The sequence below is a fragment of the Oreochromis niloticus genome, linkage group LG14 (genome assembly GCF_001858045.2).
Source record: "Oreochromis niloticus isolate F11D_XX linkage group LG14, O_niloticus_UMD_NMBU, whole genome shotgun sequence".
Taxonomy (NCBI): Eukaryota; Metazoa; Chordata; class Actinopteri; order Cichliformes; family Cichlidae; genus Oreochromis; species Oreochromis niloticus.
In genome coordinates, this window is record NC_031979.2 from 4,740,323 (window position 1) to 4,753,353 (window position 13,031).

Sequence of the window (13,031 nt, forward strand, 5' to 3'; positions counted from 1 at the left end):
GCTGTGAAAACAAACAAGTTAGCTGAGTGTTTCCATATAAACCAGTCAAATCTGAGAGAAGTTTTCACCTGACTGCATCAAAATTATCATCTTTTTTTCTTTTCTTTTTTCAGGCTCAGACTCCGCTTTATTGCCATTCAACCACTGACGAAATATGAATGAAACACACATTCTTGGGGTTTTAGTATTGCAGCATGTCACCAAACAACACATAGCAGTGTAACAGGGCCTGGTGCTGTCCAACTTATAAATACTGGAGACCCTTTCTTAAGTGTCTTGATGCTTCTCAATCATACAGGTAAGTAAATCTCCAAAAGTTGATTCTGTTCATCTGGACGTAGCTTTTTCAGTGGGAGAAATGTTTCGTCACTCATCCAAGTGACTTCTTCAGTCTCAGCTGACTGCAGGTTCTGTAACATCTCTACGTTTCTGGCTTTGATTCTCAACCTGCTGGTAGGCAGCTCTGAACACCACATCCAGAACACGTTGGATTTTGTTGAGAGGTGAGAGATGTCATGATGGAGGCAGATGAAACCATGGTCTCGTATGATGTTACATCTCTCTTCACTTGCATCCCAGTCACGGAAGCATTGGAGGTAGTTCGTAAGAGATTACAGGATGACCCCAACCTCAGCAACAGGACCACTCTCAGCATTGACCAAGTGTGTTTGCTTTTGGAACTGTGTCTTCATTCTGCCTACTTCACATACAAGGGTCAGTTCTACAGGCAGAAACACGGGTGTGCCATGGGTTCCCCAGTTTCACCCATCGAGGCCAATTTGTACATGGAAGAAGTGGAAAAGAGGGCTTTGCTATCCTACCCTGGAACACCACCAAGTCATTGGTTCAGGTATGTGGATGACACCTGGGTAAAAATCAAATCTCAGGACGTACCACAATTCACGGATCACATTAACTCGGTGGACCGACACATCAAATCCACCAGGGAGGATATGAAAAGTGGCAGGCTAGCCTTCTTAGACTGTGAGATTTCCATCAGTAATGGGGGACAGCTAAGCTGATGTGTACCGGAAACCTACACATACGGATCAGTATTTAAGGTTTGACTCTCATCATCCACAGGAGCATAAACTGGGTGTCATCAGGACGCTACAACACAGAGCGAACACCATCCCCACAGACACAGCGGCCAGGGAAGCAGAAGAACATCACATCAAGAAGGCCCTGAGTAAATGTGGTTATCCCAGCTGGACTTTTGTCAAAGCTGGGAAGGCAGAAAAAGAAAGCTCCAGCCAATCCAGGAGAGAAGGACAACCACTGCCTAAGCGAAAACCTGTAGTGATCCCGTATGTGTCAGGACAATTGGAACAATTGAGACGCATTTTTTCTAAACACCGTGTCTCTGTGGCTTTTAAACCCCAAAACAGCCAAAAATTGGTCCACCCCAAGGATTGGGTCCGACACAAACAGAGTAACATAGTGTACGCTGTTAAGTGCCAGGAGGATTGCCAGGATTTATACATAGGGGAAACCAAACAACCTCTGGCAAAGCGGATGGCACAACACAGAAGAGCTACCTCGTCAGGCCAGGCCTCTGCAGTCTATTTACACCTACAAGCCAGTGGACACTCTTTCAATTGTCTAAGGAGCTTGGAAAGAAAAGCGTCTGGACTTCTTTAAGTTGCTTGAAGACGTTTCACCTCTCATCTGAGAAGCTTCTTCAGTTCTAAGGTCACATGGTGGAGAGCCCCAGATTTAAACCCCGTGGGAGTAACCCCCCAAAGAGGGACAAAAGGACCCCCTGATGATCCTCTACCACATGAGCCAATGTGTGAAAACGGGTGTGGGTCACAATCAGCCAGGGTTTCGGGTGAGCTCATTTTGAAACCTAGCCCCACCCTATCATGTGATTTCCTGATGTCAGATGGCCCAGGGTGTGAGTGGGCATTAAGGCGTCTGGGAAGGGATCTCAAAACTGGATTATAGATGGCAGACAGTTGGTGTCGTAAGCCAGAAACAGAATCAGAATGGGTTTTATTGCCAAATGTTGAGCAGGTTTACAACATTAGGAAATTGCTGCGGTACTTAGTGCAAAACATACTGTCAGACAACGCTTAAATAAACATAAAAATTAAAATTAAAAGTGCTAAGTAGATGGATATATACATGAGTGCAGGTGGTGATCAGTGCAAACATGGAATGATGCAGTGAACACAGTGTAGGGTCATGTGTTAGTGGTGCGAACAGTCATATGGTTATTGTTCATGAGTCCAATAGCAGAGGGGAAGAAACTGTTCTTATGGCGAGAGGTTCTGGTGCGAATGGACCGGAGCCTCCTGCCTGAGGGGAGCAGGTCAAACAGACTGTGTCCAGGGTGAGAAGGGTCAGCTGTGATCCGAGCTGCACGCCCCAGTGTCCTGGAGGTGTACAGGTCCTGCAGAGATGGGAGTCTGCAGCCAATCACCTTCTCAGCAGAGCGCACAACACGCTGCAGTCTCTGTTTGTCCCTGATAGTGGCTCCAGCGTACCACACGGTGATGGAGGAGGTGAGGATGGACTCGATGATTGCAGTGCAGAATTGCATCATCGTCCGTGTTGGCAGGTTGAATTTCTTCAGCTGCCTCAGGAAGTACATCCTCTGCTGGGCTTTCTTTATGACGGAGGTGATGGTGGGCTCCCACTTCAGGTCCTGGGTGATGGTGGTACACAGGAAGCGGAATGAGTCCACAGTGGTGATGAGGGTGTCAGTCAGGAAGATGGAGGGGGGAGTGGGGCTGTGTGCTTCTTGAAGTCCACAATAATCTCCACTGTCTTCTGGGCATTCAGCACCAGGTTGTTGTGGCTGCACCAGGACACCAGACGTTCAACCTCCCTCCTGTAGGCAGACTCATCCCCGTCCGAGATGAGTCCAATAACGGTGGTGTCATCTGCAAACTTAATTAGCTTGACAGACTGGTGGGTGGAGGTGCAGCAGTTAGTGTACAGGGAGAAGAGCAGAGGAGAAAGAACACAGCCCTGAGGGGAGCTGGTGCTGATGGTCCGGGAGTCCGAGACATTCTTCCCCAGCCTCGCGTGCTGCTTCCTGTCCGTCACCGCCTCTGTTCAAAGATGGTCGCTCACAATAGACATAAATGGCTTCTTTCACTCCTCTTTCAAATCATCTGTCTTCTCTGTCCAAAATGTGAACATTGGCATCCTCGACACTTTCAATGATGAGGATGTATACATCCTGAACAGGGAGGAACATGGGTTTGAGCGCGGAGTCAAGGAGGTCATTTACATGAAAACGGAAAGACCATCGCTGAATCGAGGAGGGGGCCTAAGGGTACATCTTTCACCAATGCTGTGATTGCAGCCATTCCCCAACTCTCTGTGAATGGTACTCATGGCCATTAATCAGTGGTCTTTGATCAGTGGGCCTTGATCAGTGGTTGTTGATCAATGGTCATGAGAATTTGCATAATTATAAGCATAAGTGTCTGCAACTGTGATTGTTACAAGATCCTGTTCAGGGAGGTAGATGTGTTCTGTTCTTAGAGCCACTAGCCTTTATCCTATATTGTTCCAGTATTGCTCTGTCTCCAGCCTTGGTGGGGCTCTTCTCATATTGTTCTCCTGCCACAGAGTACACCTTGGATGGTTCAGTAGTGTACAGCTGATTTATTCCCTTGCCTTCTATCTCTCTAGTATACCTCTTCAAGTGGCTGGCCAAGGCTGTGAGTCCTTGCTTGGCAGTTTCCAAGGCCTCAGGTATAGATAGCTTGCTGTACATCTTAGGTATGACTTTCTACATCACAGCTTTCTGCAGCTCCGATTGTTGATTAACTTCCTTCCATACTGCTTTGATCTTTGCCACTAGTACTCCATGAGTACTGCTTCTTCTGGCTGATCATTTTATAGCCAAGCATCTCTACGATCACTGCTGCCGTAGTGTTGTAGTGTTGGTTAACGATGATCGTCGCAGCAGGGATTGTAAGTAATGCTGCATTCATATCTTCTACTTAGAACTTCAAAGGGTACTTCATGTTGGGGGCAGGAATAGCTCAGTAGGTAGCGTGGTCGCCCCCATGATCGGAAGGTCGGAGGTTCGAATCCACTGAATGGCTACCCTGAGGTACCCCTGAGTAGGGTCCCTACACACTGCTCCCTGGGCGCCTGATTAGTGGCTGCCCACTGCTTCACTGATTGAATGGGTTAAATGCAGAGAGAGTGATTTCCCCACAGGGATCAAAAAAGTATACATTATTACATAGTCTTGGAAAACGGCCACGGAGGTTCCAGGTTCAACTCCCAGGCTCTAGGAGATTCAGAATGATCAGAACCAGCTCTTCAGCAGGTTTGACCAGACACTCATCCCTCCTCCAGCCCAATCACCTCTTCTGCAAATGCCCTATCTTCGACCAGTGCCTGCTTTTCTTCCATGACTGCACACCTCTCAGTCCTCAGCTTCAAAATACTCACAGCCCCCCTCCCCTACCACTATCCTGTCCCTTTCAACATTTTATGTGAGGAACGAGCTGCAGAAGATCAAAATGCTGCAGGTCCGAATCACATCAGCCCCAGGCTCCTGAGGTACTGCATAGACCAACTGTGTGGCATCATGGGATACATTTTCAACATTAGCCTGAAGCTAGGGAAAGTACCACAGGTTTGAAAGACCTCCTGTGTAGTACAGCCTAGCATCGGGGTGGATGATGCCATCATCTATCTCCTGCATTGAGCTTTGACCCACCTGGAGAAGACTGGAAGCACTGTGAGAATCATGTTCTTTGATTCCTCCAGTGCTTTTAACACCATCCAGCATGGACTTCTGAGGGACATACTAGGGCTGTTAGGAGCGGACCACCTACTGTCCCAGTGGATACTGGACTCACTGGCTGCCCACAGTATGTGAGGACACAGGACTGTATCTCTGACAGCCTGGTCTGCAGTACGGGGTGCCCTGAAAAGAACTGTGCTAGCACCATTCCTGTTCACTCTCTACACTCCAGACTTCTCCATCAACCGTCTAGGCTGCCATCTACAAAAGTTCCCTGAGGACTCATCACAGATGAGGCCAGCAGTGTAAAGACAGTGGATTCAGGATTTTGTGGACAGGTGCCGGTGGAACCATCTCCTGATCAATGCAAGGAAAATCAAGGAGCTAGTAGTGGATTTCCCCAGGGGCAGACCCTGATGCACCCCTCGACTCAGTGTAGGTTGTAGGAGACTAAAGAAGCTACTGTTGGAGCATTTCAATGATCACAAAAAAGACAGGGGAAAATACAGGCTGCATGTAGAAGGACATATCTATAGACTTTTAACTGTACATTGCAGCAAGAAGTATGATTCCATTATTTAATTTCAATTTTATATATATATAGTGCCAAATCACAACAGTCACCTCAAGGTGTTTCGTATTGTAAGGTAAAGTTCCTACAACAATACAGAGAAAACACCAAGAATCAGCAAGCAGTTTGGTGACAGTGGGAAGGATAAACTCCCCTTTAACAGGAAGAAACCTGTGGCAGAATCAGGCTCGGGAGGTGTCCATCTGCCGCAACAGGCTCAACTCATAGATAGAAACTCAACAGCTAACTGTTGTTTGGGGAGTCAAACTGTAGAGTACACAAATACAAGTATAAAAAACAGGTAATGGTGTCAGCCAATCACATAGCCTACATCATAATCTATACAGACCCAATAAGGAATAATGAATGACGCAACAGGCCTGTCTCCAGTAATTTCACCAAACCAAACTGCACAGAGGATAAGTGGATGTTTTTCTACATAGAAGTGTGTCCTCACTGTCTCACGGTCCAGTTGCTTGTTGACCTTGATGACTCCACTGAGTGGGTCAATGAGGAACTGGTTGTGTCTGTCTCCACTGACAATGGAGTAGAGGACGGCTCCATTCAGCTGACTGTCCACATCATCTGCTTTCAGCTGTAAATACACACACACATACACAAACACACACTAAGAAGAGTACATATTTGGTTGGGTAATAATTGCAGTACTGTCTGTAGTGAGGTTTCTATAACACACTGAAGAATAAGTCTGCGACCAGAGCTTTTCACATACATATTTCTACCCTTTTCAATTTTTGATGTGCTGTATTGGATCTGAAAGTTGCTAATGTTTAAAGTGTAAGACAATATGGAAAAGATGAGGCTTTGGTAACTTAAACTCTTGAAAGAATTGTGTATCAGCTATATGATGATTGCAGAGGAACAGTTTATTTTTGTTTTAGTCCTGATTTAAACTTGTCCTCAACATATCCTCACATGGCTTCTGACAGTGGACTCATCTTTGTGTTTGTTCTGCTAGCCCTCAGTGTAGTATTCACTGCAGTTAATCATAACATTTTGGTAAAGACTACAATATACCTTCAGCAACAAAAGAAATACATAGCACTTGTTTTAATAATTTCTGATAGATTTAGTTGGTTAATTTAATGAGTATTTCTCAGACAAAAAGTTAATCATGGTGTTCAACAGGGTTCTGTGCAAGGATCGATAGTTTTCTTATTATACTTACCTTATTTAATACTATCAGAAAACACCACATACATGTAAGTTGCTATTCAATTACACCCAGTTATCCAGTTATATTTATAAATTCATCTATAAATCCCAGATGGCACAAAAAAAACAAAAAACTAGTTAAACCACAAGGATGCCCTAAGGCCATAAAGGTCTTAATGATGTTTAACTCTGGACATTGAAATTAGGACAAAGCTGAAATGATCATATTTGGCATCTAGAATTCTCAGAAAGAGTGCCGCCATCTCACCAAGATGGCAGCGCGTGAACAACGCGAGGCTCAGTGTCTCTCCAGAATCTGCTATTTAGTGGTTTTTTATCTACTTTTAACCGGATTATTCATCCAGAATTGCTGTGCGTTGCTGACCTACAGCAGACAAGAGATTCTGGACATCTGGACTCATAACTCCAACAGTTTTATCGCCGATCTCCGACTCATCCCAGAGATCTCAAGAACACCGGAGGCTGCCCACTCTCCCCAGCCGGGCGGAAGTGCACGCAGACGGCGCCGAGAACGTAAACAAAGGCGAGGTTAGGCGCGGAGGGCTACGGGCTAAGCTAAAGCTAACACCACATCGGCTGCCTTTACCCAGTATTTTCCTCGCCAATGTCCGTTCTCTGGCAAACAAAATGGATGAGATACGGCTCTCCATCACTAACAACAGACGGATTATGGACTCAAATGTCATGTTTTTCACCGAAACATGGTTGAACAACAGCTGCCTGGACAATGCTATCGAGTTAGCAGGACGCCACACACACCGAGCCGACAGGCTAGCAGATGACTCCGGCAAGACCAGAGGTGGAGGTTTGTGCATTTATATTAACAATGCTTGGTGGATGAACTCCACTACTACTGAGAGTCACTGCTCACCTAATGCGGAGTTTTTAATGGTCAAATGCAGACCTTATTATCTCCCCAGAGAGCTCACTTCGATCATACTCACTGCAGTATATATCCCCCCCGACGCTAATGCTAGGTTGGCCATGAAAGAACTTTCTGCAGCCATTAACAAACACCAGAATAAACACCCCGAGGCTGCTTTTATTGTTGCTGGCGACTTCAACCACACCAACTTAAAGACAGTCCTCCCCAGATTCCACCAACATGTTTCCTGCCACACCAGAGGAGACAAGACTTTAGACCATGTTTATTCCAACTTGGCTGGAGCCTACAAAGCAACACCCCTCCCCCACATTGGACAATCGGACCATCTCTCCCTGTTCCTCACACCTAGGTATTCACCACTCATCCAACGTGTGAAACCTGTTGTGAGGACAATTAAAGTGTGGCCAGAGGGGACAGACGCAGTGCTCCAGGACAGATTTAAAAATACAGACTGGAATATGTTCACCAACACAGACCTGGACAAGTACACCTCATCTGTACTGGATTACATCTCCGAAACCACAGACAGTGTCACCACCCAGAAACGGATCACCATGTACCCCAACCAGAAGCCTTGGATGAACCGGGATGTTCGTCTCCTCCTGAAGGCCCGCAACACTGCTTTTAGGTCAGGATATGCACACGCCTACAGTACAGCCAGGGCTAATCTAAAGAAGGGCATCAAAAAAGCCAAACACCATTACAAAAAGAAGGTAGAAGAACACTTCTCCAACTCCAACCCCCGACGCATGTGGCAAGGACTCCAGACGATTACAGACTACAGGACCACCAAACCCTCCCCCGCATCCTCTGATGTCTCCTTCCTCAACGAGCTCAACAACTTTTATGCTCGTTTTGAACGAGGGAACCGCACAACCACAACAGACATGACGCCAGACCACCAACCTCTGACTCTCTCCCCCACCGATGTAGGAGCGGTGCTGAGCAGGATCAATGTCCACAAGGCTGCAGGTCCTGATGGCATCCCCGGGCGTGTTCTCAGAGCGTGTTCTGGGGAGCTTGCAGGAGTGCTCACAGACATATTCAATCTGTCCTTGGCCCACGCTGTGGTACGGGTCTGCTTCAAATCCACCTCCATCGTCCCGATACCCAAAAACTCCAACCCATCTAGCCTCAATGACTACCGCCCAGTAGCACTCACCCCCATCATCACTAAGTGCTTAGAGCAGCTGGTCTTAGGACACTTCAAATCCTGTCTGCCCCCCACCCTGGACCCCCACCAATTTGCATACCGCCAGAACAGGAGCACAGAGGATGCAGTCTCCATCGCACTGCACTCTGTCCTCTCACACCTGGACAACAACAACACCTACGCCAGAATGCTGTTTATAGACTTCAGTTCAGCATTCAATACAATCCACCCCTCACAACTCATCAGGAAACTGACAGACCTGGGCATGAGTTCCCTCATCTGCAAATGGTTACTGGACTTCCTGACCAACCGCCCTCAACATGTCCGACTGGATAACCGCTGCTCATCAACAATCACAATGAACACCGGTGTACCACAAGGCTGTGTGATGAGCCCTTTCCTCTACTCCCTCTTCACCCACGACTGCAGACCTGCTGATGGTTCTAACACCATCATTAAGTTTGCAGATGACACCACGGTGATTGGCCTCATCAGCGACAACGATGAGACCGCCTACAGGGAGGAGGTGCATCGTCTGGCTGAGTGGTGCGACACAAACAACCTGCTGCTTAACACTGAGAAGACTAAGGAGCTCATCGTGGACTACAGGAGGAATGCTGACCCACATCCACCCATCCACATTAAGGGGACGGCTGTGGAGCGTGTGAGCAGCTTCAAGTTCCTGGGAGGCCACATCTCCGAGGATCTCACCTGGACAACCAACTGCTCCAAGCTGGTCAAGAAGGCTCACCAGCGCCTCTTCTTCTTGAGGACTCTGAGGAAGAACCACCTGTCCTCAGACATCCTGGTGAACTTCTATCGCTGCACCATCGAGAGCATCCTGACCAACTGTATAACAGTCTGGTACAGGAACTGCTCTGCCTCGGACCGGAAGGCGTTGCAGAGGGTCGTGAAAACTGCCCAGCGCATCGCCGGAGCACCACTTCCTGCCATAAAGGACATCTACAGGAAGCGGTGTCTGAAAAGGGCTGGGAAAATCATCAGAGACCCCAGTCACCCATCACATGGACTCACCCTCCTGCCCTCTGGGAGGCGCTACAGGAGCCTCCGGACTAAGACCACCAGGTACCGGAACAGCTTCTTCCCCACAGCTGTCAGACTCCTGAACTCTGCCCCCTGACATCTGACCCACGTTAAACTCATGGACTGAACATACACACACCCACAACCACTAGCACTTTATCACTATCACAATTATCCACATATCTCACTTATCCTAACTGCACTACTGTATAGTTCTGTGTAAATATCATTCTGTACATATGATAATTTTTAATCCTACAACTGTTTATAACTTGCATAGTTCACATTTCTGTATAACTGTATATCTCAGATTTCTGTATAGTTTTTATTTCATATTTATATCCTGTTCATAGCCTGTACATAGCTTGTACTCACTACAGCCTGTACATATGTTATAGAATATTCATAACATACTTTACACCATGTACATTATAACATACCATAATAGACCCATTTCTGTAATATACTTACACATCTATATTATTGCTAATATATATTGTAATATATCTATATCACGGCTAAAGCACTTCTGGATGGATGCAAACTGCATTTCGTTGCCCTGTACCTGTGCATGTGCAATGACAATAAAGTTGAATTCTATTCTATTCTATTCTAACCAGATACTTACACTGCATGGCATTACCATGGCATCTTGTACTACTGTGAGGAAGCCTGTAGTCATTTTGACCAATAAAGTGTCCTTTAAATAGTCTTGATGCATTCTCAATCATCCAGGAAAGTAAATCTCCAAAAGTTGAATCTGTTCATCTGGACGTAGCGTTTGATGGGAGAAACGTTTCGTCACTCATCCAAGTGACTTCTTCAGTCTCAGCTGACTGCAGGTTTCCCCAAACCTTATAAACAGTACTGTTTATCAATTCTCCCATCAAACGCTACGTCCAGATGAACAGATTCAACTTTTGGAGATGTCCTTTAAATAAATAATTAAGACTGACTTCTTTCATGAACACCATAATGCCGAAATCAGAAACATGTGTCAGAGGTTGTTTCTGGTTTATAAATTCTAGGCTGGACTATTCAACTTCCTTGTCACTAGGGTGCCCAAAAATCTCACTGGGCAAAAAAACATATAAGGTTACAACACTGATTATGACCTTTCCATGGAAAGGTGACTGGACTCACAGACCAAAATGCATCAATAGCCTGGTCTGGCTTCGAAACATTTTAGGGGCTTAGAGATTTTATTTGAGCGACAAGAAAATAAGTGGTGCAATATTGGGCATGGTTCTATGAAGTAGCATTTCTATGGCCCAAATATGAGATTCGTAGGTGCTGGAATGCAGTCATATTACTTCTCGTGTTAATTTGTTGTACATTCAACAATCAATTGTACAATGCCTGCTAGCCCAGTATTCCACTGTTATGTTACTTCTGAATTTACCCGTGTCTGCATGAACAGAACATTATCAGCCTTTCAACAGGATATCAACTGTTCCACCAGAGACAACATAATACTAGACCTGATAGGATTTAAAGCGTCAGGTTGACAACCAGGGTAGAGGCCAAAAGAAAGCAAAAAAATCGTTAAAAGGTTTAATACACAGCCCTCTGCTACGTCCTCCATCACACATTCTAGCCTCCACACACCCCACTAGAAAGGTTAGGTGACATCCATGAGAAAATTACAACTGGGCAATTTTGCTCTTTCTGATTTGGTGATGTACAGTACAGCAGCTCAGGAAAGAGATTGTGCCGTCACCCTGCCTGTTCACATTGTACAGCAGGCTAAACTGAAAAGAACAATCCAATTTAATTTATATAGTACAATATCACAGTTCCCTTATATTGTAAAGACCCTACACAACAAAATGAAAATTAGTTGAAGGAGCAGCATCTGAGCTGGCAACACCAAGACAGTGAATGCACTGATCAGGAAAGTTGTAAAGCTTTGTTCACTGACCAAACTGTTATCTGTCATAGATAATCTTGTACTCCCTCTGCAACAACTGGACAGGTGAAAGAGCACCATTATGTACATCAAATCTCTTCATGAAAGGCTTTCTATCCGGAACATTCCTCTGCACTAACAGGCACTGGCACAATGTCGCTCTCTCTGTACTGTCTGGCAGGTGTTCCAGTAGACAACAATGACACTACCACTACCACTAGTTGAGCAGCTTAAGACAAGTTGCTTGCATCAACAGCACCATTTCCTCCATATCTGTCTCATCATCAGCTACCAACAGTGCATCTTTCATGCCGTTGAATGCCCAGTCACTAAACAATAAAACAATGCTAATCCACCATACCATTACTGACAGCAAGATCGACTTCCTTTGAAGGGTCCAAGGTGCATGTGGAGGATGTGGACTGAAAGATGGTCAGAAACAACAAGGTTCAGGCAATTCAGATTGGAAGTGTTAGTGTTGGTGGAGAAAACTAGATCCAACGTGTTACCTATTTTGAGTGTTTTAATGTCACCCTGGCTGTGTCAACACAGCTCCAGGTTATCTTCATCTACCGCCCCCATAAAGTTTGTACTGTGGTCATGTCACAGTTGTCTGAGATTTTCACCTACATTTGCTCTTCTTCTCCAGCCACACTCCTAATTGGTGACTTCAATATTCATGTCGACTCCAGTAGGTCTTTGTCCGCCAAATTAACTTCATCCATCAACAGCTTCTGGCACCTGCACATCAACTTCAGGACGTCATTCCCCCATAGCACATCTAACTCCATGCTCCTTCTCCTCTTTTTCGTCTGTGAATTCTTCCCAGGTCACCAAGTGGGTCTTTCAGTCCACATCCTCCACATGCACCCTGGACCCCATGCAGACAACATTGGTCAGAGCATGTCTACTTGCTCTGTGCCCTCTTACGGTTGGTCATCAACTGTTCGCTGGAGTCAGGAGTGGTACCCTCCAGCTTCAAGCCACCTCAGTGACTTCTATCCTCAGGAAGCCAGGTCAAGGTGTCCAGGACAGTGACAGTTTGCATTACCTTGAACAGTTTGTTGGAGATAAACCCGGAGATTTGGTAAGAAGTTGCCAGCACATAAATCCTCAGGAAGCCTACAATGAGGCCAGGAGTTTGCTGTTTAATAATTATGGTAAAGAAATGAGAAGTGCAACTGCCAACATGAACCAAGCATTCAACTGGCCACACATTAAACCAGATGATGGAAAGGCTCTTCATAGCTATTCCCTGTTTCTCAGTGGTTGTAACAAGACATCAGTCAACTACAAGAGATTGAGAACTCCACTAATCTCAGAGTTATTGTGTCGAAGCTGCCATATAAAATGAGAGAAACATGCAGAATTTCTGCCTTTGACATTCAAGAAACAAGTGGAAGGAGAGTAAAGTTTACAGATCTGATCAGATTCATAAACAGACAAGCGAAAACAGCTGCAGATCCTTTGTTTGGCACCATTAAGGATGCTGATGAAGCAAAATCATATGTAAATGTGAGAATAAACAGAGCACCCTGGCCAAAGGGAAGC

At 45.8% G+C, this 13,031-nt stretch overlaps 1 protein-coding gene across 7 annotated transcripts in view; it reads right to left on the reverse strand.

The window, feature by feature from the left end:
- Window positions 1–13,031, reverse strand: part of fat3a (FAT atypical cadherin 3a) — a 183,660-nt gene that overhangs the window by 35,037 nt on the left and 135,592 nt on the right. For all 7 annotated transcript variants that reach the window (XM_013267033.3, XM_025897978.1, XM_025897979.1 and 4 more), the window contains one exon: window positions 5,749–5,886. In XM_013267033.3, coding sequence (XP_013122487.2) covers window positions 5,749–5,886 — 138 coding nt within the window. The remainder of the gene's footprint in view (window positions 1–5,748; window positions 5,887–13,031) is intronic.